Raw genomic sequence first — 27,396 nt, 5'->3', positions numbered from 1 at the left:
GTCAAGCGGTGTCAAAGGTTTCTTCTTCTGTTGCAGAGATATCTACTGAATTGAGCATAATAGGTAGCCCTCGCTCCCCAGGTCTGTAGCTGCTCCAAGGGGGCCTACCCTTTGTTTATTGAATAGAGTTCAAAGAGGATTACCTGGCATGGTTTGCATCATGGGAGCCATACCATAGCCGTGCATTGAAGGGTTTACCGCTGATCCTGAACAAAGGCATCAAAAGGATGTAAAGTTCGACACGACAGACACCATTATTTTGACATTTTTGAGGTTCCGGACCGGGTATTACTAATGAACGTTCACACTTACCCATAGCGTAGCCGGGCATTGAAGGGTTAATCGTTTGTCCTGAACAGAGGCATCATAAGGATGTAGAGTTGATTAAACAGAAAAACAAACACCTTCATTTTGACACTTGATGTGGAAAGGGGTCAAGGCCGGGGTATTACAAATGAATCTTCTCACTTACCCATAGCATAGTTTGGCATTGCCATGGGCATACCTAAAGAGAGGGAATGAAAAAGCCACAGGTTCTGGCTAGCTATGACTCATACGTTCACAAATGGGACACAAACACTCTTAAGTAGACTTAACTTGAGGGCATTTCTCTGTTGAAATATGATAGGTGTGTTTTAAAAAATGACTTTTATGTTGAAGAATGACCATTTAAAATTCAACATACTGTACACTCTGTGATTTTAATCCAGATGGTGTGAAATATATTGGGGACCGAGACAGAGATCCAGTTTGCATACCAGTGCCATACATTGGTCCAATCCCTCCTCTTCCCCTCATCCTGCGGTTTAGCATGGCTACTCTTTCCATGTCCTACACAGACAAAAAGACAGACACACACACACACACACAGCAAGAAAGACAACTCATTGACTTCACACAGTAATAAGCTACATCACAGACACACAATTCACACGGGACAAACAAAATCATTCAATACACCATGAAAACACCCTCTAAGGATAGGCAAATGTAGCCTTTACAATAACTTCCGGTACAGTTTGCAAAAAAAGATAAAGTTGATGACATTACTAACCGGAGGTCCCTGGTCCAGAACTGTGTCAAACAAGTCATCAACATAGGCATCCATCTGTCGACCGCGACCTGCAAGGAGTTGGAGAACAAAGATGATATTATAAGTTATTCCATTAACGTTGATGATAAATGTTACTTTATACATTCTTGTATACATACATTTCGTCTGATCTGGAGTAGGTCAAGTGCCAGCAAGTACACTGGTCCACTAGTTCACAGGTCTAAGGCTCAGCTTTGTAGGGGCATGGGGAAATTTTACGGATGGGGTACTAATTAGTGTCCTACTAATGGTGGTGGATCTCCAGCCCCAGTTGTTTTTTGTTTTTTTTGTCCCAGTCCAGTCCTTGGTGACACCATGTAAAGGTTGTGTTTACCGATTGTTACAGTGCCCCAAGTGGCAAAAAAAATACTTATTGCATTTTTTATTAAATTTTTGTGTTAATTAGAGAATTAGGCCCGTTTATTAGTTACTTCTGTTACAACAAAACAAAATGTACAACAAAATGAACAGTGGTCTTCTTCACCTAGAGGTTTGAGGCCTGTTTAAATTGCTGAACATTAGATCTGGAACATGGTTTCTTGAAACAAGACTTGGCTTCAAGATCAGCTACTAATGTGAGACCCACTTAACAACCCAGTTACTTAGTGTAGTGATGTATTCTGCCATACAAATTAGGAATGAATCAAATCACCACAAACTCGTCAGCCTATGTCTTTTTGGGTTGCTCGGAGGGTCTAGGCCATCTGATGAGCACTTGTCTTTTTTACCTTACTGGTAATCAAGCCTTGTTGAGACATGCCAAAGTCACTTGATAACATTACCTCAAACTGTCTCAGTTACATGACCTCCAAAGGCCAGCCGGTGTGAGATCACAATTGAGAGAAAGTAAATCCAGAGTAACTAACTGACTGAGAAAATAGCAGTAGAATAATGAAGTGTGAGTTTGGCTTATCAAAGGGCGTGTGCAGAAGCAGATTGGCAGAAATTATAATTAATAATTATTTAATAATTTGCCAGAGATGCAAACACCGGAGAGATAGTCAGTATATGCTCCAAACACCTACTGTATATCTAAACACCTGTGCTCGTCTCCCGCCTCTTTCTCTTGGATGCTCTAAACACAGTAGAGATGGTTGCGGATTTGAGGAAGAACACAGAGCACCCAATCAGTCTGTATGACTCCCTACTCGCAGGAATATCAGCTCCATCCCCAAAAAGACTTAGCAGAGGATGTACCTCTTACAAGTCCAACCTGACAATAATGATGTACTTCTGCACTGTGATCATTGTATACATCCTCTCCTCCTCCATTGCTTTGTAGTACTCCACAGCCACTGCCAAGGACATGGGCATCCAGCAGAGTATAATTTGCTCTGTTGATAAGGTAATTGGCCGTAACTTGCCATCAGTACTTGAATGGCTCCAGGACCCCGGGGACAGGCAATACAGATTGTAGCCTACTCTTTTCACCCTGAACACAGCCGGCTTGAGACCCTTCCTTCTGGCAAGAGGCTGAGGTCACATCAGGACCAAAACTGAAAGCTAGACCAAAATCATACCACTTTCACATTTTTCCACCTACCTTCCTGTGGATAATCTCTTCCCCAGCGGCTTTCCTCAGGAGGCAGCCCAGGAGCTTGTATGGGAGGGGCAGGTGGAATGAACTCGTCCATATCTCTAGCTGGTATCCTGAGAGGATCGAGACGCACATGCAGTTAGCAAATTCTTTAAAGCAAACCACAGACTTAGCCCCAAAGACTTTGGTGACTGCTTCAGCGCTCTACCTGTCTTCCTGGCTACTGAACAGGTAGTCAGAGTTTGTAGAGGAGGGAGTCCCCGGAGGTGGCAGCACTTCAGATTCGGCTCCAGCCAGAAGATCCATGACAAAGTCCGAACCAGCCAGATCTGACCAGCCTTCATCGGTCAGAAGAGACACGGACCAGCCCTGTACCGCCTCCGACACCCCTCTATGACACACCAAGGTACAGGAGAGGGGTGAAAACTAACCACATGTAACAGGGCTGTTCATGAAACGTGGATGGAAAGAAACATTCAGAGGAGACACAAAAGGGTTAACATCATACCTAATAGATATCATGAAACTTACCGCATGGAATCCCTAACATAAAGACAAGACTTCTGAAATGTTTAATTATACAAATGAGGTATTATCTAATGACAATATTTCGTGAATTTTGGAGAAATCTATACATGCAAATAGATAAAGTAAATAAACACCCAAAGGTTTAATAGGAGGTTTATCTTTCTATTAATTTACAAGATGTTTTTCCCTTCGTGTCTGCCCAACCCACGGGAGGTTGATAGACTGCTTATTTGGAAGTACCTGAAATGAAGGAGCCATGAGGCCAGCTGCTCTCCTGTGGTCCACGACTCCACCTCAGTTGTCAGCATCTCGTCTGAGATATTAAAAAAAGGCTTGTTTTTATTGACACACTGGTGGCGCTGCTAATGCCTTTGTAAAGAGTCAGCCAGACTCACCGTTGAAGGTGTGTACGTCCAGCAGCATGGTGGCCCTTCTCTGGTTGCTGGTCCACTCCAGTTGGGTGGGGGGGTAGACACGGGCAGCGGGAGCCGGGAGCTGTAGCGATGTCAGCAGTTTGTGTTGGCAAAGCGAGCGGTACTCCTCTGGACCGTTGTCTGACACATACCTGCACATGGGTAATAATTCCAAATATACAGTATGTAATATAGAAAATAAAAAATTGTTAATTTAAATAAAAATGAACACAATGGTTGGAAGTTCAGAGAAAATGTTGCATCAACTACCTTACGTTCAATCGGGTATGACTTTTAACCATTCAGATTGAAATTAGCCTGGTAGGCAAAAATAAGGCTAACCACAGTGTAACACCTACTTGAGAAGGGGTTTGTCCAGGGTTGGTGAGGGTGTGAAGGCCCCGAGGCAGCAGGCCAGCAACAGCCAGCCCCTCAGACTGTCCTGCTCTTCGGGCCGGCCCCACGTGTGGTAAGCCAGTTGGGCAAGGATCTCATCCCTCAAGGCGGGCCGGCTCTGACCCTTCTCCACTATGTAGTTACCCAGCATCTGCTGCTGCCAGCCACTAAGTTCTGACTCACCCGTAAACCGCAATATCTGTGGAAAACCAAGTCAAATAAATCATCAATCAAACAAATTAAAATAAAATGAGTCTGACGGAAACTAGTGCAATCCCTCCCATTTACCAGTTTGTAAATATCCAGTGCAGTTCTGGCATCTTCAGGCTCCAGAGGGGTGAGGGATCTCTGAAGGGGGTATCCCTGAGGCTGGCTCCATGTATCCTGAAGGAGGATACAAGCAAGACATCATTTTCCATCCATTAGGTGTGAGTGTGTTAGATGTCTTGTCATGTATGAGTATGATCAAGTGATGATCTTGTAGAGATATTTTGGGACATGATGAATCTTCAGGTTTTCAAAACAAATGATCCATTTCTGGAAACATGCAAGGTTTTCCTTATGTCTGTGAGGTTATTACTGTTTTCCTGCTTTGGTTTAAGTGACAGTATTGACATATTTTTCAATTATGTACAAATTATATCCTGTTGCAAGGATTTTCTCCTCTTGAATGAATAAATTCATCTCAACAAGTCTCCATATGAATATGTAGATTCACGTTTTCATACGTAGTGTTTTTCTGAATATACTTGAATTCAACCTCTGAAATCCTCTGTTATAGCGCCTGTCTCTTTCAAGCCCCCAGTCTGCTCTGATTGGCTTGCGAGTAAAACATTTTGTACATTTATCTATAGATAAAGACTATCCAGTCGTGGGTGGAGATGCTCGGATTTAGGGCTCGGAAGGCAGTATATTCTCATGAGATTACAGTTTCTATAAGAAGAGGCTAAACATCTGGTTAAATCACATATTTACTGATCTACACAGGCCACACAAAATGGCTGGGGTTTCTCTTTTTGTTGGAGTTTGGAGGTTGCTAGACACCCACAGACACCAGAATGAGTGTATTTACAATACCTCCTCTCTGAGTGGACAAACCACTGGGGCCGCTTCAAAGAAGCCTACTGTCACGGTTTGGCCTCGCTTCCTGTTTTAGTTTGAAGTTTCATGTCTCTTGTGGTCCTGGGTTAACTTCACTTCCTGCCTTGTCTTGTGATTGCGTGATTGTCTCCACCTGTGTCCAATCACCTGCACCTCCCTTGTGTATTTAAGCCCTGTGTGCCTGTTGTCCTTTGTTGCGTCATTGTCTAATGTCCCTCGTCGTTGGAGCACCTCTTTGGTTTGTGTCTAATAAAGAGCACTTCGTTCAAAAAACTCTGCGCTTGGGTCCTCACTGCAACCCGCCCCAGCCCGAGTGTGACAGAATGACGCGACCCAAGGAGGACTCAGCTGAGTTTTGGAGCGGTCAGGGCCCCGACTATTTGGACGTGGGAAGTCCATTCTGGCAGCGCAAGACGGACCTTGTTCTCGGGCCCAGAGGCTACAGGGAGATGTGCCTCGAGCTTCGAGACCTCCTCAATCCGAGGAAAGGGAGCCCGGGGGGGGAGGAGACCACGAGCCTCGCCTGCGCCCGTTCCGGCCCCCAGAGTCTCGCCTGCGCCCGTTCCGGCCCCCAGAGCCTCGCCTGCGCCCGTTCCGGCCCCCAGAGCCTTGCCTGCGCCCGTTCCGGCCCCCGGAGCCTCGCCTGCGCCCGTTCCGGCCCCCGGAGCCTCGCCTGCGCCCGTTCCGGCCCCCGGAGTCTCGCCTCCGCCCGTTCCGGCCCCCGGAGTCTCGCCTGCGCCCGTTCCGGCCCCCGGAGTCTCGCCTGCGCCCGTTCCGGCCCCCGGAGTCTCGCCTGCGCCCGTTCCGGCCCCCGGAGCCTCGCCTGCGCCCGTTCCGGCCCCCGGAGTCTCGCCTCCGCCCGTTCCGGCCCCCGGAGTCTCGCCTGCGCCCGTTCCGGCCCCCGGAGTCTCGCCTCCGCCCGTTCCGGCCCCCAGACGCCCGTCAGCGCCCGTCCCGGCCCCCAGACGCCCGTCAGCGCCCGTCCCGGCCCCCAGAGTCTTGTCTGCGCCCATCCCGGCCCCCAGGGTCTTGTCTGCGCCCGTCCCGGCCCCCGGAGTCTCGCCTGCGCCCGTTCCGGCCCCCGGAGTCTCGCCTCCGCCCGTTCCGGCCCCCGGAGTCTCGCCTGCGCCCGTTCCGGCCCCCAGACGCCCGTCAGCGCCCGTCCCGGCCCCCAGACGCCCGTCAGCGCCCGTCCCGGCCCCCAGAGTCTTGTCTGCGCCCGTCCCGGCCCCCAGGGTCTTGTCTGCGCCCGTCCCGGCCCCCAGGGTCTTGTCTGCGCCCGTCCCGGCCCCCAGGGTCTTGTCTGCGCCCGTCCCGGCCCCCAGGGTCTTGTCTGCGCCCGTCCCGGCCCCCAGAGTCTTGTCTCCGCACCGCCCGGCGCCCCCCGCCACGAAGCCCGGTCGCAGTAGCGGCCGGCCCCCCGAGACCCTGAAGTCCGGGCGCCATGGCATCCCGGCCGGAGGGACCCTGAAGTCCGGGCGCCGTGGCATCCCGGCCGGAGGGACCCGACACTGTGCCGCCGACTCGTGGAGTCCCCTGGGTGGCCGGGGGTTGTTGGGTTCCCCGCCCTCCCTCCCTTGTCTGTTTTTCTAGGTTCCACCCTCCTTTAGGACCGTCTGGAATTCGGTCCTTAAGGGGGGGGTTCTGTCACGGTTTGGCCTCGCTTCCTGTTTTAGTTTGAAGTTTCATGTCTCTTGTGGTCCTGGGTTAAGTTCACTTCCTGCCTTGTCTTGTGATTGCGTGATTGTCTCCACCTGTGTCCAATCACCTACACCTCCCTTGTGTATTTAAGCCCTGTGTGCCTGTTGTCCTTTGTCGCGTCATTGTCTAATGTCCCTCGTCGTTGGAGCACGTCTTTGGTTTGTGTCTAATAAAGAGCACTTCGTTCAAGAAACTCTGCGCTTGGGTCCTCACTGCAACCCGCCCCAGCCCGAGTGTGACACCTACCTTCTGAGTTTACAATTGCCTACTTTCCCTCAACAACCTGTGTGTTCAAAATCTAGAAGGAGAGTTAAGAGCTACGGATTGACTGGCGACCCATTTATGCTGTAGGCGTCCGTGTTCTGATTGCCAAACCAAACACAACACACTGCAGTTCACCACCACGGCAAAAACTACCATCTGCCTCTTTACAGTGGCGTCCCACCAGAGGCTGCTGCTGCACTGAGGAACTTCAGTCTTCTTCTCTTTTCCAGACACAATTATAGCAAAGTCAAGTCATTATTTTTCATCCTAGCCTGCATGAAAGTTCTTCTCAAAAGAATTTTTTTATAGTGTGCAAATCTTCTTCTTTCCCTGCCTGAGGCTACTTGAACTGACATGTTAAACGTAAACTTTTGGGGTTAGTGACGAATGGTGCCTGATATCCAGCTGAGGGAGTTCACACCCCACTAGCTAGCTAAAGAGGGAGTGATTCTGTACTAGTGTGGATTATCTACAAAGCAACATTTAGAACAAATTGCTTGTTTTGTTTACTTCGACTGGATGCCTTAATCTTATTTCAAGATGAGATGAAAATCTTCTTGAAGATTGAAGTGCAAGGCGAAGCGGTATTTACAGCGTAATAAACAATCCCATACTGGATTATGACTAGGTGCTTGTGTGTGGGCCTTGCTCACCTTTAATATGGACTGGGCATAGCGAGAGAACGGGTATCCGTCCACATCCAGGGGCAGGGTGAGCTTGTGCCCTGCCTTCACCTGCGGAGGTGCAACCTCTGTGACCCCTGAGGCGTGCTGGTGCCCTAGTGGATGGAGACGAAGAGCAATCACAGTCATTGGCACAGTGGCCGGATGGGGGGGGGGGGGGGGGCGCTGCAGGGTTGTGTGAGGTTTACCTGCTCCGCTGCGAAGTCGGGCTGACAGCTCAGCGGGGATCTCCAACCTCCCCACATCCTAACGGCAAGAAACCAGCAAACAGACGTGGAGAAAACGTGACATTGAGGCTACCGCAGGAGAAACCAGGCGGTTGGCCTTTTCGGCGGCGGCCCACCTCTGTATTCTTCTGTGAAATGTGACAACAGGTGTGCCATGACTTTATTCCCTTACCATTCCTGGAGAGATAGACTTGGTCTTCTTCACTGTCCCCTCTTGGTTTGTCTCATGAAGTCCCTGAATTTCATGAATGACACACACCAGCACGGCCAGTTAGTCAATCACGATGATTTTATCTCATGATCATCTTCCTATCCATACTTGATTTAGCATCCTACGCCCAAAGCTTGTTAGTGAATCACTGACAAATCCTCTTGTTCTTCCGGCACACTCAACACTCCCTAACCTCTGCCCGGGAGCAGTGTTCCATCGGACCTATTCTTCTGGAACGCCCAGAGTCCGGTCGCCCCGCCTCACACAAAATGACGCGCAGTTCCAAAAGTCCAGATAGTTTTTTTTTTTTTATCAGGATGTTTACTGCCAAAAGATGGGAGTTGCCATCACTCATTTATGACTATGAACTAAACCATCTCATGCAAAGATGAACGTCCATTGCGGATTCCTGTTTAATGGATTATTCTGACGTTGTGAGAACCGAACATGGGTGTGCACACTTTTTCTGTAAGCAAATTCTTCTTTTTTCAAAGCCTCGCTTCAATAATCAACTCAAATTACTCAAGAGAATTGGCCTCCATGTACGAGGCAGCCCAACCCTGCTCCACCTCCACATGGGAGGATTTACAATGGCTGACCTTCCCAAACCAAACAAGTGTGTCACAAAGCATAAATAATCTTAACACACATACAACCGGAGAGATTACCATTTCTCCTTCTAGTCTAATTATTTTCTTCTGTGTGAATGTTACTGGTGGGAAGATGCCACTGTGTATGGTAGGTCCTGTCATTAGTGTATGAATGGGTGAGTGATGTCATGTAGTGTTAAAGCGCTTTGAGTGCTCAGAAGACTAGAAAAGCGCTGTACAAGTCCATTTACCAAGTCCATTGAGTTTGAATGAAAAAAATTCTCTCTCCCAACCCCCCCACTCACCCAATTCCATTATTTCAAAATAAAAGCCTCAATGGTTAGAGATGGGGACTCGAGTTTGAGACTCGGACTCGAGTGCGACTTAAGTAGCACACACAGTGACTTCAGACTTGACCTGAGACTCGTCCTCGAAAGACTTCAGACTCGACTTGGACTCGAGTTTTGGGACTCGTGAACAATGTTTAATTTTAGGAAACATCGGATGAGCTCGCTATACGCCTCCCTCCGTTACCTGCCTACGTAACACGTACATTGACATATATTGCTGGCTGTGGCTCTGAAGCTCACGGAGACCACAGAACAACTTTCTGTCTAAAGTGCTGAACTCACGGTCAACAACAAGACCTGGCACCAGAAGTATGACGATCTGGAGGAAAAGACATCCATCGAACTGATTTGCCAACAACAGTCCTTGGAGTCTAAAGTAACAGGGTTACTCTCCACCAACGGTTCTCTTCAAGAGGCGCTGCACGTGCAGCGGGCCAAAAACCACCAGGGCGTCAACATCAACGTGCCTGAGACTTCACCTTCCTTCATCTCTCACCTCATCCCCTCATCCATCTACCCCCAGTCCCCCGTCCACCCGCGCCTGGGGTCGACAGCGCTAAAGACCCCCCTCCCCATCAACCCCACTAACAGCGCTAAAGAAAAATGGTACATTGTTATAGAATGAACTAAACTGTGCATTTAGTGGTTCAGATTAGTTCAAACTGGAACATTCTTGCAGATGATACTAGTATGCAGTTTTTTTTATCATGTGATGAAGTATTTTTACCTCACTCAAGGGAGTGGTGTGAAGGATTTGGTGGCATGCAGGGAGGTCCAAAACCAACAATTAAAAACAAAGGTGTCTTCACTGTGACATCATTTGGGTTATTTACTCAATCTTAATCTCTGAAACGTAATCATTTAAAGTAATTACCATATAATTACAATTTCGGTCCATTTCATACAACTAATATACACAATTAAAATAAAAATAAAAAGTGATTGCTTTGGAGGAAGTGACCCACTGTACCAAAGCAAGTCAGCTGGGGGCTAAAGCTACACTTATTATTGTTGATATTATGGCGTGAGTTTATAAATAATTTGTTAGGTGGTAAAATCGGCTCTGATTACAATTCTTATGTCTTCTCTTGTAGAAAAACAATTGTAGTTTTTCCTTAATGACTTATTATTATTAATAATAATAATATATGTATAAATTTGTAATGATTTACTTGATGATTGGCTTTTGCTGTCAAATTATTTTACATTTTGTTTAATTCAAAAGGATTGACTTTCTAAATTCTGAATCCAATGTATCAAGAAGTTGTTCAAAATCTTTATAACTAAATACAGTTACATCGTATGTGAATAGAACAAACCTACGTGTTTTGGACACAATTTAATTATCTCGAATATAAAATGTAAGAAGCATCCCTAGTTATTAAAGCTACATATAGGTTTTTCGATGGGGAAAGTATTAGGGATATAAAGTATTACCTTGTGACGATTGGGTGTTAACCCACTTCTGATCAGAAATGAGAATGTAATAGTTCTACTGGAAATAGGTAATAAATAAAAACGGCATTATTTTAATTGTTTCAGAGTTAAAGGACGCTGATCTCCCCTTCAGACCCAAAATCAATTCCGAATCTCAATTTTTAGTTACTTAGTATTCTAAGATCAGCTCTGCTGTTCAGAGTTCAAACCTCATAAAACAATAACATCTAATCCAACGGCCCCGTGGAGCAACTCACGCCAAAGCACCAACACAAAGAAGGCAGCTGTGGCTCTGACTTTAGTTTAACAGCTGTGGCAAGAGGAGAATAAAAGAAATGAAGAGAGGATCCATGAATGAACTACGAAGCCAAAGAGGTTTTTCGCATGTGATGAGTGGGTGAAAATAGAAAGAGCCTACCTGTCAGCACCCTCCAGCTGGAAGTCAGGCTTCGGGTTTCAGAAGGCGGAAGGAGAGATACACTGCTGCTTCAAGTTTCACCAAGAGAGGTTGAAGTCCAAGACCGCAGCGTGGCAGAGAGTGTGTGTGTGTGTGTGTGTGCGCGCGTGACGTTATTAATGCATGATAACAGAAGTGGTTAAAGGACATGGATGAGATCATATAAAGAAGCTACCTATGCTAAAATACCTTAGTCACACATTCAGCCAAGTTCATCGTAACAACAAGGTGTTTTCATGTTGCAAGAAACTTTTTGTTATCATGTTGTTATCATGACACACAAATGCATCACGTTATATTAGGACCCTTTTCTGCATTAAACATACTTTTACATATATATATACGTTGTATGGTGATCAGAGGAGAAATGTGGCTTACTATTCCAATGTTTTGCCCGTATTTGAGTTGAATCAAAAGGTTAAAGGTGAAACCCACTTTCACCCAATGTCACGCTAGGATGGCCAGTCCCGGAACTCTGCGATTCAGAACCGTGCAACCAAGAAAGAGGTGACCGGGTGGGCCATCGCTTGGTGTTAACGGGTCTGGAAGTGACACGGCCCGCTTATCCCTGTTATGGGTGTGAACGTGACCCAGCCGCCAGATCATCCATTGTATTGAGTTGGTGTTTACAATTAGACATCAAGCAAACATTGGTTTTTAAATTATGATTAGGGTGAGGAAACTACTTTCGTTCTGTAACATAAGGTTAAGATTGGCGACAACAATACAGGCAGCACTACAGGCAAACGGGTCATTTGTGAGGAAATGGAAAAAGAAAGTACACTTTGACCACAAACATGAATGGCAGGTCATTATCGCGGACACGTTCTCAACGCAGCTCATGCTGGTGTTGTGCAAGAAGCTTTCGGAGCAAAGCTTTATAGCACAATAAAGTCAGAAAATATAAGGTTGTCAAGACAACAGCTCTCTCGCTCACTCTCTGTCTCTCTCTCTCTCTCTCTCTCTCCCTCCCTCCTACCTTCCTCCAATGACGCCTCTTGATGGTATCCCTGGTGATCATCATCACAGCCCAGAACTGGTTGAAGGACTGCCTCAGACGCTTGTAGTGCTTCCTGGAAACAGAGAGAGTGCAGCAAAACACAAAGGGAGTGCTTCTTCTTCTAACTAGTGTTGTGGCCTTCGCAAAGCTTACTTTGATGTTTCTTCCCATAGACTGTTTATAAGGAGTGGCTGTAGTCATCCATTGGTTAGTTAGCTGCTGTTTTGAACTGCCAAGTTCAAGTATTTTGGCTATAGTGGTATCCAATCGTAATGTCAAGTCCAAAATTTCTTGACAAATCTGCATGGAATATGTTCTCACTCTTTTTTTAGAGTTTAGAGAAGTTTACTGCGATGGTTTGGTGGTTATTTATTTGCTTCCAATAGAATCCAAGCATTCATATCTGTGTTCATGATGAGAGCTCTGGCCCGACTCATATGTTGCCCATGTGGTAACCATTTGAGCCATTCTATTGGTGTGTTCTTCATACAAAGATTTAAGATTTTTAAAAGCCTTTTCATTTGAGCTCCTCTCCTCCTCCTTTCTCTACCTGGCCTGGTGTCCTCGTATGTGGCTCTGGATGACGATGGCTTTCTGTTTGAAGAACCTGAAGTTCCTCCTGCAGATGAAGCCTCTGATGTTCCTCTGGATGGTGATGGCCGCCCAGGTCTGGGTGCTGCTCCACCTCTCCTCTAGCAGCTGGTAGAGAAGCTCCTTGAGGAACAGCTAACGTAGATATACAGATACAGTAATGTTGATACGTACAGAAATAAAACTTCAATCTGTGTCACCGGGGGGCATTTCGGCACCTTGGTCAGACCCATCTGATACTGTCCCTCCCCTGCGTCGACCATGGCCAGCAGAGCCACTGACTGCTCTCTGTCCGACTCCTGGCTCATTCTCTGGCTGAGGAGCACCCCGTATCTGTAAAACACAACGAGGTGAGGAGCTCCTGAATCCACATCAGACACACACACTGCACCGGCAATGAACATCCATCACCATGGATACTGAAAGAGTGCTGTAATCCTCTTATTACCTCTACCAAGAGGTTATGTATTTGGTTGTGAATGCCAAGAAAAAAGAAAAGCAGGGAAAATTGTGTTTTTTTAATTTATTCATTCTATTATTAGTATTTTTTGTTTCATGCCCCCCAAAATGTCTGCACGTTCCTGCCCTGTTGTTATCAAATCACGATAGAACTACCTGCTGTCGAACTCGACTGGTAACGACAGGGGGAGTATTTCCCACCATCGGTCAAAAGCTGTCTTTCGGTGCTGACTGTCTGCTAGCTCTTGGTTGGAGGGTGGGGGCGGGGTGCGTTATGTTTCAGTAACACGAGAGCATTTTGTCAGTTATTCGATGAGCTCATCTCCAAGAAACCACACTGAAATATTTTATATAAGTAACATTTCAATTAAAATGTCAAATGTGGCCCACTGACATTGTTTCAGAATAAGGTCAAAACTGGAGACACAATGTATAAAATTGAAATTGTCTGCAACGTGCAGTCCAGTGTGTGACACTGGAAAATACATGGACGCATTCATAGCAATCCCGTTACCAGATGAATGTGGTTTTAATGTGGCTTCTGTACCCATCAATTTCATCATCGCCATGGTGACGTTAACCGCTGGAGAGTGTTGTGCGTTTCTGCTGCCAGTTTCCATCTTTAACGTTATGCCAGAGAATTTGCTATCAGTGACCACATCGTAGATCCACAATGTGGAAATGGATGCTAGTTTTGTTTGTCAGCACCTTTCAATGAAGTCGGAATACTGCATCCGTATGGGGAAACCCTCTTTCCTAATGTGAATGGTCTCCAGCATCCCAGCATGCCTCAGCTGGGCCGACACGTAGTCCACGTCAAAGGTGCCTGGATGCTGGCGGAGGATATGCACGACAGAGTCACACAACACGGTCACACGTTGTCGGATGGCGCTGGCATTAGGACGTAGTATTATAGTGTTACCTTGACGTAGTTTGGCTTCAGACAGCGAATGAAAGTGGTTTTGCATCTACGAGTAGAAAACAAGTAGAAGAAAACATGGTCAAAGGTTATTTGTCAACCTTAGACCCTACAACGAGCACACAAAGACTGAGCAGCCATGACATGGAGCAGCAAAGAGCAGGAGAAGGGGAACCACCTGGTTGACGTCCTGATTTGAGCCATTCAGTCCCATACACTGTGGGTAGAATTTCTTGTGGCAATGATTCACACCCAACCAAAATCCACTTATGGACCAATGGATATTTCAGCAATGGATGGTAAATAGACTTGTATAGCGCTTTTCTAGTCTTCTGACCACTCAAAGACCTTTAAAAACACTGCATCATTCACACACTGATGACAGGACCTACCATACACAGTTGCACCTGCCCATCAGTAACTAACATTCACACACTGTAGTCACAGCTACAAAAGCAATGCTGGGGTTAAGTGTCTTGCCCAAGGACACATCGACATGCAGGTTAACCAGGCCTGGGATCAAACCGCCAACCCTCTGATTGGAAGATGACCGCGCTCCCCACTCACCCACAGCCGCCCCATGACAATCACTAGACACCACATTCTATGCAAACCCCAACTGTCTCATTTCAAACACATGAGGTGCAACTGTACCCATCACCCAGTTGGCCCAGCAGTGATCTGGGGCTTTGTTGACAACAGGTTAGTGCAGTCAATGTGTTGGTACCTCTCCAGGCGGGTGGTGAGTTCAGTCAGGGACTGGAGGAAGTGGGAGGCGGCGGTGGAGGGCTGCTGGCGGAGGCCCTTTCCTCTCCAGCCAAGCTCTCTCTGCTGAATGTAAGCGTCTTGAACCTTCCGGAAGAGCTGCGACACCATCTGACAAGACGTGCAAAATCCCAGGTGAACTGTCAAAATGAAATTTGTTCGATTAAAAGGCCACAAGAGGGTTTTTGGAGGAACTATTTTATTTTGTTATTTTGAGGAATGATGCTCTGGTCAGTTAGGTTAAGAAAAGTGCAATAGGGCAGGGCATAACTTGTCCATTTTGGGGGCGGGGGGGCACGAGACAGCAGCCTAAGAGAGAGCTACCTGTTTAGCTTTAGATAATGTAGATACATCTTAATGTTAACAAGGATACCAATTTTGGCTCGCAAAAATCACATTAAATAAAAATTAATTAGTAAAACTGAACGCTGAACAATGCAGTGGTAGAGACCTGTCAATCACGAAGTAGCCACACCCTTAAGGATTCCCTGCTTCATTGTCTATTTTACTTGAAAAATGAGAGATTGACACCATAAACAAATCTTTACAATGATAAAAATATATCAAGTTAGAAGAAGAGTCATTTTCTCATAAACCTTTACAACCAGATTTCGTTTTGCAAACAGAGGAGTCGCCCCCTGCTGGCCATCAGAAACAATGCATGTTAAAGGCACTTCGGGGTTGGCTTAATAATAATAATCAGTTTTATTTATAACGCACTCTTCATCAATAGATTTCACTTTTCAAACCTGGATGTGGCTCTTTAATAATCCATAAACTAGTGTAATCTGATTACCCGTTGCCATCTAAATCTCTTGTTAGAACCAATTCAGGCAAAGGGCTTTTTGTCTGAAAAAGACCCACAGCCTCAGCAGCCAGTACGGGTAGTGTGTCAGTCGGTTCACCTTCAAGCGACTCCTGGCAAAAAGCTCCACCACTTCTGTCCGGAACTGGTCGTGGTTCTTATTCAGGAAATTATGAACCTGGGAAAAAAAGTTTTTACAAATGTTACCGCAGCACTGGCTGCTCTTTGGAAAAGATCTGCTGTATGCTGTATAGTATACCGCTGCATGTAGAGCGTAATACCTGATAAGTGACAGCCCCGGCATAGTGGTAGACGGTGAAGACTGGCAGTGGGTTCTTGGGCTTGGCATAGTAGGGGCTGTTACAATGGTGGTAGTGGCACTTCTGGAGGAAGGTGTGGTCAGTGGCCTGATGAAAAAACATGGAGGAGCGATACCCAAAACATACGCAGGTATGTGTTTACTTTAGTATTTCATACTCCCTCAGTATGTAAAATCTTCTCCCAAATCTTTGTGTGTGTGGGAGTGTACCTGGGGGAGGGAAGTCTGATCGTCCAGTATGCGGAGGATGCCGTGGGGTCTGGAGGAGAGCAGCTCCAGGCACGAGTGGAAGTTCTTGAGTTGCATCGGATACCACTGGATCTGTTCTGCACTGTACTCCTCCTGCAGGCAGCTCACATGCAAACATTGCACACTGCACTCAGGTTAAGCATGTGGACCTGGATCAGGTTCTACTTTCCAGATTTTATATTGAATGATAAAAACCAAGACCAGCATGGTTATTGGCTTTGGTGCTCCTATTTTATGCTACCGTATTAGCATATGCTATAACTGGCCATACAATAAACCGCAAGAGAAGAAATGAGAAGAAGCAGTTTGGAACAGACATCACTGCATCATTTGGGCCGGGTGATTCATGTCACGGTATGTACGTACCTTTAAAACAAGACTGGTAGTTTTAGCTTTCCTAATTTAAACAATACAAGGAGTCCATCTATCAGTCAATCTGCATGCTCAGTGACGAGGTGTTTCATCAACTCTCGTTACAATGTTCGGGTTTGCAGATATTTTTTTTTTGCCACAGAAACATTCACCTCAGTAGAGGTTTAAAGAACCTTAAATTACCAACGTTTCTTCTTCCGACTTTAACTTAACTTAATTAATAGCTTCAAGAGTTGTTGATTTTCACCCCTGCTGTGAGTATTTGTGCTAAGCTAGTCTGCTCATCTCATGGCTCTAGCTCAGTACTTTAGACAAGGATAAAAGATTGTTATCTACTGTGAGCCAATTTACCAAAAATCTACAGAACAAAAAACCTTCTAGGGAGTCAACAATCTGTTGTCTTTTGAGCAGGCAACGAGATAAAACAGCCGAGTGCTGGGAGGATGCTGTAAAGGGGTCCTGACAAGCATTGTTCTTAACTGATGTATGGTGAGTTAGTAACTATTGATAAAGACCCACTCGCAGCTTACACAGCCCACTGACCTGCTCCTGGGAGATTACTGCCTTGTTGACAAAGTCCTGCAGCTGCTCGTTGGCAAAGTTGATACACAGCTGCTCAAAGCTGTTCACTCCCAGGTCCTGCAGAAGAAGACAGCCGCACCGAGACGTCACTTCGACCACCACAAGAAGACGCTCAGTTTCTTTCAAATTCCAAGCGGATTACAAACCTCAAAGCCGTAGATGTCAACTATGCCCACAGTGCTGTCCATCTCTGTTGGGCTCAACCAGTCATTGGTCTGCTCCAACAACCAGTCAAACAGCACTGAATACAAGGCTTTGGCAATGGAATCTCTGCAAGAGAGGGCAGGAACGGGCTGTTCATTCATAATAATAATAATAGTATGACCTTTTACCCTGAAATAATTAAAGCCACAATGAGAGATGTTCATTTGGTGTTGATATCTGCATTGCTGATTGTTGATAGGCTGTCTTGCTCAGGCTGATTCCTCTCGACTCGGGCAACTTGCTCCTTCCCCCTGTGTGCTTTCCGCTGGTCCGATTGTCTGCCTCGCCCATGATTCTTTCCACCTGTGCCCTTACCCTGTGTGAATATATTGTCTGCGCCTCCCTTTGTCCTGTGCCAGTTCGTCTTGTTGTTCATATCAGCGAACCTGTCCAGTAGCAATGCCATGGTCAGGCCTTGAGACTTTGTTCATGTTCAATCTCAAGTGGTGTTTGTTTTCTTGACCTTTTTTGGGGGGGAACCGGAAGAAGCCTGACCCTAACCTGCCCCCCGGATGAACAGATGCATGGATGGAAGCGGTTCATTTAGTTTGGCATCAACATGTTCCTACCTGTATTCTATGGCACTTTCCACAGACAGAGGGCAGTAGATCCTGTCGTAGGTTGTCTCCTGTGGACGAGATCACTAATCAATGTGCACACCTGCGAGCTTATGCTAATTCGGCGTCAGGCCTGATGGCCGGTGCGTGAGCGGCTACTAACCGTGACTCTGTGAGTGATGACGGTCTGCAGGGCCTCCGAGGAAATCTGCAGCAAAGAGCCGACCCTCCTGGCCTCGGCCTCGCTGAAGATCCGCGCCACCTCGAACGACTCGCTCTGAAGCAAAGAGCAGCAATGTGTGCGATATCGTTGTCAGATCTGTGTAACTCTCACTCACTTTCCTGCACAAACACACACAAACACACACACCTCATATGAGCTGAAGCAGATGTTGCCCAGCTGCAGGATGGAGGAGAGTATGGCCCAGACGGTGGATATCTGGTCGGCATGCAGACCAATGGTCTCAAAGCACTGAACTAGGAGCTGGAAGTCCTGCTTGTCCTGCTTCAACTTTAGTTCACAGGCACCTCCCTAGAGGAGGACAGAGACAATCAACTGTATAAGGTATATAGCAAGGGAAGAGGAAAGAATAACATTACAGCAAACACAACTGAGTTGGGGAATAGTAATTTCATTGGTGCAATGTACTTGGTTTAGGTAGTAATAGGTCTCGGCTCCCTGCAGATAGAGCTCCTCTTTGTCCCAGTCGTTCATACCTGCCAGCATCTCATAAAACACGTGATAATTCCTCTCCTCGTTGGCCTACAAGGGAAAAGAGACAAGAGGCAGCAAGTTACTTCAACGGTGATCGCCGCTCCAAACGGGACCAACAGCGTGGTGACCGCTGTGTCGATCAAGGTCACACTCCACACCAGTGGCAATGAATGTACACTGATCAGACTGGCAGTTCTTCCATTCCATTTTCAGACAAGTGGAATAAAGCATAAAAAACATATTCAAGTTCGATCTTATTCTTTAGACCTACTACTTGTTTCTGTAAACTCCCTTTTAAAAGCGTTTTATAGGCCCTTATTTCCACCTACGTAGCATTTAAAAATGCAAACAATTTCCTATCTATATTATGAAGGCTTTTACAAAAGGGTTCATTTGCATTACATTATGAGCCTGATTTATACAACATTATTATTATAATGTAATTTTTCTGATTCATGGAGTGAAAAACATCCAAAACACCTCATGTAAAAACTTCAAATCACCCTGCATACCCAGAGAAGGGGAAGAAATTTGGATAGAATTTCATTATAACAATTTTAACGGTGTATGTCGGCATAGTGATGCCAGCAATTTTTGATATTTGAAGTTTGAGGGCATATCAACACTGCTAATGGCTACTCAAGAGATTCCAGCCTTATTCATTTGTATCTGACAACCTAACCACAGCCTTCTTTAGGGAAATCAGAGTCTGTCTCTATCTGCTGCACTCAACCCAAAGGCATTGGCCTTTGGTACAGGCCTAAGTTATCCACAGAGCAATGGGAATATGTTCATACGTTATAACAGTTTTTAGAGGAAATCTTGTTCTGTTAATGGAAATAAGTTTATCAGATCTTTTTTAACTTTTACACAGCGTGTAAAGATATTCTATTGGAGGATTGAAACCGTTGTTCTGCTGGTGGCACTAGAGGAAAGAACAATGGATTACCAAAGTCATGGTCATTTAAAGTCTTGGGATCATGATTGTTTATAAGACAATTCAAAATTTGTTGAAAAAGAGGTTTACGGACCAACCAAATTACATCGTTATCCCTAGGAACATGTATTTAGCCAGGCTAAACCCTGAAGATTATAGCTTATCGAGGTGCGAAAGCTGAGGCTCCGAACTGATCATTTCCTAAAGAAGCAAAAGCACTCAACCAGAACAAGGAACTTGACACTCTTTCCAACGAGCCAACCCAAGCGAGCCGAATGTGAAATATTAGACACGATCACGCAATCACTAACACAGTGACTTTACAAATTGTCCCTTTGGAGGTTCCACGTCAGCAACATTCTGTTAGTCTTATGTGTGTCTTTTCTGTTTTATTAAGTCACTGACCTCTCCTGTCCTTCCTCTACATGTGTACCTCCTGATTTCTCATTCACTACAAATGCGTTAAATCTCCTGCCCCTGGTCCTTCCCCCTGCCAAGCACACACATACAGGTTTTATATATGTTCCAGTGGCAGATAGTCTTTGGTCTACAGCGGGGGGTTTATCGCCTCTCCGCCTTTATCGCTCGTATTTGTTTATGTGGTTTGTGACTTGTGACTGATGCGGTTTTCGGGTTTGTTTGCCTCCGCTGACGACCTTTTCGTGCCTTGCGCCGGGTAAACGCCTGTGACCGCATCTACTCCTCGGCCCCAGAACCGCTACAACGCAATGCGTCACCGTTTTCACAGTTCTAACACTTGAACCTGATGAAATGTGTTTCTCTAGTAAATGTAACATCTGTTTGAGCACACAGCACACTCATTTAATGTCCTCACCTGAAAGACAACCCTGGACTTCTCAAGGAGGTATTTGGACAACGAGGTCCCTACAACAACCCCGCTGTTAACCAAGATGAGAGACAGTTGACAGGTGAAGGCTCTGCAACCACACCCGTCGAGAACATATGGTAAAACATCAAAAGGTGTTAGGTGGACTCACTGGAGGATGTGGATGTGGAGGTACTTGCCAAAGCGGCTGGAGTTATTGTTGAGGATGGTCTTGGCATTACCAAAACTCTCAAGGATTGGAAAGACTTCCATAGGCTGGAAGAAAAAAGAAGTGAGGCAATGAGATAATAAGGAATGGCGGATGAAGGCTACAACCCTCCCAATCCCGTGCAACTTTGCGCATCGATAAAACTTTGATTAACAATGAACTACCTGTCGCAGATTGTCGTTTCTGTCCTGATACACAGAGCTGAGGTAGTGGACTATTAGCTTGGTAGCCTCAGTCTTCCCTGATCCGCTCTGGCCACTACATAAGGAATAAAAAGGACTTGTAATATGAAACAGTTCAGAATTGGGACGGCATAAAACAAAAGACTCGGCCTCAATGTGAGCCAAGAACGCTGGGGCTCAGGTTAGTTCCTTAACCACCTGGTCGACCAATGATATGAGCCAAGAGTGACTACATTGTCGAGTGAATGGAGGGAACTCATTGAAGGACCTGATTCCATTTGTCAGTAGTGGAGGTTGCTGCTTGAATAAATCCCACAATCGGGGGTGTCCTTTCCAGTACCTGATGATTATGCACTGCTCCTGTGTGGTGTCCTGAGATTGACTGAAAGCAGCGTCGGCTATGGCATACACATGGCTGAAGCAGAAAACAGAAAGTCAAACATTAGTAATGAACAAACATGAGGAAATCTGAAGGTATTCAAATTGTTTTTCACATGCTGCCAGTAAGTATAAGAGACACAAGCATGAGTTATCCACAATACGGAAATGATAAACTCAGAATGAACAGCATTGGGGTAAACAATGGCAAGCAGGGCGGCTCTCTGAGAGAAGGGTTTGCTCACGGTGGGTTCCGATGCTGCTCTGTGCCCTGGTATTTCTGTCTCAGCTCCTCTGAGTAGATGTTCAGCGGTTTGAAGGGGTTAATCGAGAGCAACATATTTCCAATGTAAGTCTGGGAAAAAAAGAGAAAGACAAAAATGAAATGACACATTTAATGGCAGAAATAAGCAAAGACTGAAGGCATAGTTGTGTCTGCCATTATGATAGCTTTGGAGTTGTGTTATTGCCATATTTGGTATACTCTGCTTTGATTGTTGTGATCTCACAAGATGTATACTGCCACATTAGCATTAGTGTTCAGAATGTAACTTGGACTAAAGCGTTTAAGCAAGAAAATGTTACCCAAATGAAATGAAAGAGAATTGGGGGGTTTTAAACAAAGAGAATTAAACATCATAGTGGAAGATTAGGAATGCAGCTTACATAAATACAGTCACGGTGGAACCTCTTCTTCAGATTCAGCAGCACAGAGCTCTCACACACCTCCCTGACAACAGGAGACAAACAAATTTGAACTTTAGGTAACGTGTGTGTATGCGTGTGTGTGTGTGGGGGGGGGGGGGTTAAGGGAGATGGAGGAAGATAACTCACTCCAACTGGGAGAGATCCTCCACCTCATCCACCTCTACTGCTCTTTTGCTGCCAGGCATCACCACCTGAAAAAGGACACAGACGTGAGCAGCACTGAGTATTCATTTGAAGCATCCCTTGACAGACATATCCACCCTTACCTTCTCCCCACAGCCATCTTCTAGCCTGGAATTGAAAGCAAATGAGCCTTCACTACGGCCCATGATGGTTGAAGGTGGGTGCTGCTAATGGCCGGGTCTACCCACAACCTTTTCACAGTGGGTAACCAATCCACTCGCAGCTGTGTGATAGGTGATATACTGCAATCTCATAGCGGTGTGGTGTGCGTGTATTGTATGCTCCATTGTGTCTGCTCAGAGCAGGAAATAAATAAAACAGCAGTCTTTAATCCCCTATTGTCTTGTGTGCACGCCGGCTAGAAGAGATGAGGTAGAACAGATATGCTGATATTCCAAATCTTAGACGTATCGTAGACATCAATAGTGCAACCTTTCTGAAATGGAGGTAATGTTTGTGTCTTTGGTTTTTGTAAGAAAATACTTGAGAATTAAGATTGACTGAGGCTTACTGAGGCTTACCACTGCTGGAATGCTATAACAATTACCCTGCTAATTGCCAGGCCGAAGCTGACGGACAAGATTGTCTTTCTGTTACCTGGACTATGGGCCATTTTGCTTTTTTTGTGTCAATGGTCACCACCAGGATCTCCAGTTTCCAAAAACTGTGGCCTCTTCCAATGCAGGGACTTCCTAGAAATGTAACATCAGGCGTATCCATTGTCACTGGTTCTGTTTTTTGATTCCCGTTGTTCACTGTCCGCATTGGAGACGAGTTCCCAGAACTAGTTGGAAGCTGCTGAGGAGCTAACACTATAGTAAGTTACAGGTACTCACAAGTGTTGCTGGCACTGCTCGCATTGAGGTCAATCATGATTACATCTGTATCAGCCAAGACAACTGATACGGTATGGGACTGCCTATCAATAGAGTCCAACCAGACCGGTTTGTGTAGTCTAACTCAGCAAACCTCATCAGAGGACTTTGTGGGCAAATGAACACTGTTGCCTTAAGACCAAATATATGGCAGTAAATGGCAATAATGAGTCAGATCAAATGCTAGAAAGAATTTAGAATCAATAAAGAAAGTGTTGGAAGCATAATGCAGTAAAAACATGTAATGGGGCAAAAAGATGTGGATCATAAAACAAAGAGAAAGAAATATAACCCAATGCACCCATGAAACATATTACAAATATAAGCCTGCTTCAAAAATGAATGTGCGGCATATCAAAAACATCCTGATCAATCAAATATAGTGGAAACATAAATGGAGGGGAACAAAAGGTTATTCATCCAAGCTCAAGGTATTGTAAACGCTTGTAAACAGGTTGAAGATATTTTGGTCTTTGCCTATATTACCTATAACTAAATTAAAACGTGAGGGATGTTTTTAGAGCAAAAGCAGAGTGACATCGAAGTTCATCGAAAACAAGCACGAACAGACGCAAATTCTCAGAATTGGGTTTCTATCATGGAATAACCAAAGACTTAAATCTCCCAAATTAAGAAAGTTTTGAGCTAAAAGGACATGGGGGCAATAATTGGGGCATCAAGAATTTTCCATTTGGTTCTAAGGTTAGCCAAAGTCTGACCAATGCGCACATTGCTAGCCAGCTAAAGATGATGTCTTTAAAGGGATGTCATAGCCTGTTTGTGGTAAACAAATATGAACTGCAATCGATGCTGTGGTTTCTGGGGGTGGGTGAAGCTAGAACCAAGTTTGCTTTTCATTAAATCACGGCCTCAGAATAGTTCAATTGTCAGTATGGTGTTGGTAACATAACGTGTCAATACCTGTGTGCTGACCAGTCGACTCTCCAGCATCTCCTGCGTAGGGTCCTCTGATTCCCAGGGGCCCCTGCCATTGTGGGCAGGGACGGTGCTGGCCTGGCCCCCATCGTCATATACTGTCCACTTGGTTAACTTCTCCACGGTCTGGTGGGGCAACAGGTTCTCTGCACGCAGCCAGTCCTGGTCCCACACACAGCAAAGACAGGGGATTGACCTTGGAAGAATCATTGGGTCACACTCATCCAACTATATTTCGTCACGTTCCACCTGGAGTTATTTCTCTACAGTTTTTTTTTACACATACCTGAGGGTCTCCAGTCATCCGTGAGTTACAAGCCCAGTGCACCTCTGGTTGGGGGATCGTATAAATCCCCCCCTCACCCATCAGCTGGGCCACTTCTCTGTCCGCCTCTTCTTCATACAAGGACCGGACACCTGACGTCGCAGCACTTGCCTCCCCCTTTGGGAAGAGCTGAGTGTTGGACCTGGGTGTCCCGGTTGTAGCCTCTCCCTCTGGGTTTGCTCCATTGGCTCGAGTCCCCCCGCCACTTACTGTTGCCCCTGGCAAGGCCATCTTTGTCAGGTTGATCTGGGAAGTTTTCAGTTTCCCTCTTGCAGCGTGTAGCACACTGACTCCATCTTGATTTTTGAGGGCAGCTTTCCTCTTTCCATCCCCAATGGCGGACGATCCCTCCAGTTTACTACTGGACCCAGGGCTCCTCTCTGCCAGGTCTGCAGCTGCTGTTAGCCCCCCTGGCAAGGATTTATTGATGGACTTCAGGAGGCTGAGATCTGGTTTTACAGGGAGCACAAGCCTGGCACCGGGTTTAGGGGGTTTTGGCTGCAATGTGGTGGGTTCTCCTGTTGGTCCTGTAGAAGGTCCAGGAGCCGCATGGGGAACCTCGACCATCTTTGCCTTGCCCAGTTTGTTCATCCTGGGAAGTACCACGGCGTATTTGGCCTCTACCTCTTTCTCTCCGGCTGTGACCACGTCTTCCCCTTCTTCTCCCGCCTTTCTTTTGAGGCTGACATTCTCTTCACCCATTTTGTCTGCCGAGGGGCCCCTGTTTTTCTTACTGGCCAGGCTAGTTTTACTGGCCACTCTCATAACCATCCTATGTTTGAAGATATTACCCTTTTTTTCTGGTTTCCTCGGGGCTTGCTTCTGCTTTATAGTCCGAAAGGATAGCCAGTGGGATACTCCTATGGCTTTAGTCCAAGCAGAAAGCTTCATTCTCATGTTAAATCCATGGGGCATGTTTTTTTGAATCCAACCAGAAACTCGGCGAAGAGTGGATACACTTTTTTTCCTTCCTATCAAACGTTCCTTGGGTTTGCCGGGTCCCCCAGTAGTGGCCTCGCTCTCTGTCTCTGTCTCTTCGTCAGGCTTTTCTAACACCTTATTTTCTTTCTGCTGGAGAGACGTCACCTTCCCCAAGCGCAAACTCTGTGGCCGACCAGCTCCAGCGACCAGCGGCTCCTCCACCTCCGGATTTGCTTTGAGGCCTTTACCTTTGGCTTTGAGAAGCATAATCCGGTTCTGGCCTTTGAAGGCTTTGGTCAATGTTGGTTCAGTCTCCTCGTCTTCGACCTCTGGATCAGCTTCTACGTGATCATCTTTCTCTTTGATGTCTTTTGCTGGATTAACCTCCTCTGTCGCAGAACTGTGTTGGTCCTCTTTTTGTGTTTTTTTCCTGTTCTTTTTTTCTTCCTTGGCTTTTTGTTTGGCTTCCTTTTCTAACCTCTGCTTCTCTGCCTTGGCTTTCTTTTTCTCTGCCTTCTCTTCCTGCTTTTCAGCCTTTGTTTTTTTAAACATCTTCTGTTTCGATCCTTGTCTAGGCTCCGAGGAACGTGAAGTCTTCCCGCGTCGTCTCCAGGCTTTACCACCTGTTGGCTTTTCAAGTGTGTCCTCCTGAGTGATCACCTCGTCTCCACTCACATCACTGCCGACCACCTCAGATACTTCAACGTCCTTCTCCTCCATCTCTTCCTCTTCGCCGGACGTGTCGGCTTCCCTCCTTGATTTAGCTTCCTCTGAAAGCTCTTTGTCCGATTCCTCGTTTGCCATCGGTTCTGCATCTGAGGCCTCAGCGTCTCCCTCACTGCTCTCCCCACTCCCATGTGACTCAGAGGGCTCTTCATTACTTCCCCGCTCCTCCTCTTTCTCGTCGTTGCTGGTTTCCTCGACAGTCACCTCTGCTGAGCTTCCCGTGTCGCTTGCTGATTCTTCCTCCTCTGTCACATTGTCACTTCTCTTGTTTCCCGGCTGGGTGGGGAGCTTCTTGGTGACCCTCCCACGCTTAGTCAGGGCTGCTTTTTGTGGAGGCTTGAGTTTGGTGGTCTTACTCTGTTTGTCATGTTGATGTTGTGTTCTATCATTACGAGTTTTCCCGTTTCCTAGTTTGCTCCCCACTTCTTTTGCTTCTTTTTCTTTACTCTGATCCACTTTATTCCGAATATTTCTCTTAACTGCATCCACCTTTCTTTTGTCCAGCGTTGGTGAACTCGGGCTTCTTTTTTGTCTCCCATTAGTCACTTTGGAGGGAGACTGAGGGTCGTTCTGTGTCACATTTGTCTGTTGAAAACCTTTTTTGGCCTTCTGCTTTGGGGCATTTGTTTTACCTTGTGACTTGACCGGTGACATGCTATCAATTCTTCAGTGTTGAAAAAACGAAGAAAGATTTATGAATTGTCTTTATATTTTTTTTATGCTTTATTTTATTTGTTTGGGATTGTTTGGTACATTGATAGACGCGCACTCAATAAAATGAACAATTGCAGACTGTAAGTTGAGTAACACGTCTGTCAAACTCAGTGAAACCAGCTCCTTAACTCAACCTTTCAACATCTAGACCGGGTTGCACACTTTAAGTCCCTGATCCTTGTTCTGACGCCAAAGACACCCAGGTCAGACCCAGTTTAACCATCACTGACCTGGTTTGCTATCTGTTATTACATTTCAGAGCAGCAACGCACCCCTGGACAAAGTAGATCTTTTCTACGCTGAAGGAAAACGACTCTCCTTTTCAAGAGTAGACAACAGCTATTATCGGCAGGTTAAACCTCGGCTATCTTCAGATCCACCTAAATGTAGTTGTATAGCCTGTGCGCCCCGGGGGAGGTAAGCAGTGACAGCTCATTTCAGTGTAATGTAGCTTACCAGGCTTCTCAGGTGAAACCCAGATGTCTGGGGGGCTGCGAAGTGCTCCGGCGTGTCCTCAACAGCTGTTGTGATACAAACATACAGCCATGCTCACGAGGAGGAGTGAAAGGAACGATACACACCAATATCCCACCCACCAAACATTTCACAGGAAGGCACGAAGCAAAATATGCATTACCCCCCCCCCCAGGTTGCGTGTGGTTCATGCATTCACACAATGCCCCCCCCCCCGTTGACAAAAGGGGAGCTGGCGCGCATCGGCGTGCACACACTGACACAAGTTGCCCTCTGAATAATACAGCCCTGGTCACACGGCTCTGCTGGCGTTCATGTGGCCAGCTGGTGAATGCTTGGGAGGAAAGGTGAGAGGTGCCGCTTGGAGTGATCAACAATAGGTAGTGATGGAGTAGGGAGGGAAAGAGAAGGGCTTCATTACTCTGCCTGTTCCTCTATCGGTTTGTGGGCCTTCATT

At 46.2% G+C, this 27,396-nt stretch overlaps 3 protein-coding genes across 4 annotated transcripts in view; all 3 read right to left on the bottom strand.

Moving 5' to 3' along the window:
* The window catches only part of myo15b (myosin XVB), a 29,722-nt gene extending 18,783 nt beyond the window's left edge, over positions 1 to 10,939 (bottom strand). Inside the window, exons 1-15 of one of the 2 annotated variants that reach the window (XM_062560165.1) lie at positions 10,532 to 10,939; positions 8,116 to 8,178; positions 7,905 to 7,962; positions 7,687 to 7,811; positions 4,256 to 4,351; positions 3,931 to 4,166; positions 3,554 to 3,723; positions 3,399 to 3,471; positions 2,839 to 3,021; positions 2,637 to 2,743; positions 1,055 to 1,122; positions 759 to 831; positions 473 to 505; positions 313 to 351; positions 144 to 206 (exon numbers count right to left, since the gene is read on the bottom strand). In XM_062560165.1, coding sequence (XP_062416149.1) covers positions 144 to 206; positions 313 to 351; positions 473 to 505; positions 759 to 831; positions 1,055 to 1,122; positions 2,637 to 2,743; positions 2,839 to 3,021; positions 3,399 to 3,471; positions 3,554 to 3,723; positions 3,931 to 4,166; positions 4,256 to 4,351; positions 7,687 to 7,811; positions 7,905 to 7,962; positions 8,116 to 8,118 — 1,327 coding nt within the window. In that variant the 5' untranslated portion in view covers positions 8,119 to 8,178; positions 10,532 to 10,939. Of the gene's footprint in view, positions 1 to 143; positions 207 to 312; positions 352 to 472; positions 506 to 758; positions 832 to 1,054; positions 1,123 to 2,636; positions 2,744 to 2,838; positions 3,022 to 3,398; positions 3,472 to 3,553; positions 3,724 to 3,930; positions 4,167 to 4,255; positions 4,352 to 7,686; positions 7,812 to 7,904; positions 7,963 to 8,115; positions 8,179 to 8,262; positions 10,358 to 10,531 lie in introns of those variants that run through there. The other variant, XM_062560164.1, reaches the window with a different exon arrangement.
* An 878-nt stretch (positions 10,940 to 11,817) lies between these two features.
* On the bottom strand, positions 11,818 to 22,114 carry LOC134107904 (unconventional myosin-XV-like). Its single transcript, XM_062560240.1, has 24 exons — positions 22,052 to 22,114; positions 21,912 to 21,976; positions 21,744 to 21,807; positions 21,323 to 21,432; positions 21,040 to 21,114; positions 20,679 to 20,775; positions 20,461 to 20,564; positions 20,298 to 20,361; positions 18,460 to 18,573; positions 18,181 to 18,342; positions 17,974 to 18,087; positions 17,823 to 17,881; positions 17,196 to 17,319; positions 17,011 to 17,106; positions 16,057 to 16,188; positions 15,809 to 15,934; positions 15,583 to 15,705; positions 14,685 to 14,833; positions 13,961 to 14,006; positions 13,747 to 13,871; positions 12,798 to 12,912; positions 12,539 to 12,714; positions 11,968 to 12,061; positions 11,818 to 11,832 (listed from the first exon to the last, which is right to left on the bottom strand). Exons 1-24 carry the CDS (start codon positions 22,112 to 22,114, stop codon positions 11,818 to 11,820), a joined length of 2,412 nt encoding a protein of 803 aa, XP_062416224.1.
* A 1,344-nt stretch (positions 22,115 to 23,458) lies between these two features.
* Positions 23,459 to 27,080, bottom strand: LOC134107903 (caldesmon). The gene is made up of 3 exons (XM_062560239.1): positions 24,066 to 27,080; positions 23,765 to 23,941; positions 23,459 to 23,488 (listed from the first exon to the last, which is right to left on the bottom strand). Exons 1-3 carry the CDS (start codon positions 26,403 to 26,405, stop codon positions 23,459 to 23,461), a joined length of 2,547 nt encoding a protein of 848 aa, XP_062416223.1. The 5' UTR covers positions 26,406 to 27,080.
* Between the last annotated feature and the right edge of the window lie 316 nt (positions 27,081 to 27,396).

Source organism: Pungitius pungitius, chromosome 21 (genome assembly GCF_949316345.1).
Source record: "Pungitius pungitius chromosome 21, fPunPun2.1, whole genome shotgun sequence".
Classification (NCBI taxonomy): domain Eukaryota; kingdom Metazoa; phylum Chordata; class Actinopteri; order Perciformes; family Gasterosteidae; genus Pungitius; species Pungitius pungitius.
Note: the sequence above shows the minus strand (reverse complement) of the source record. Positions and strands in the feature narration are given on the sequence as shown.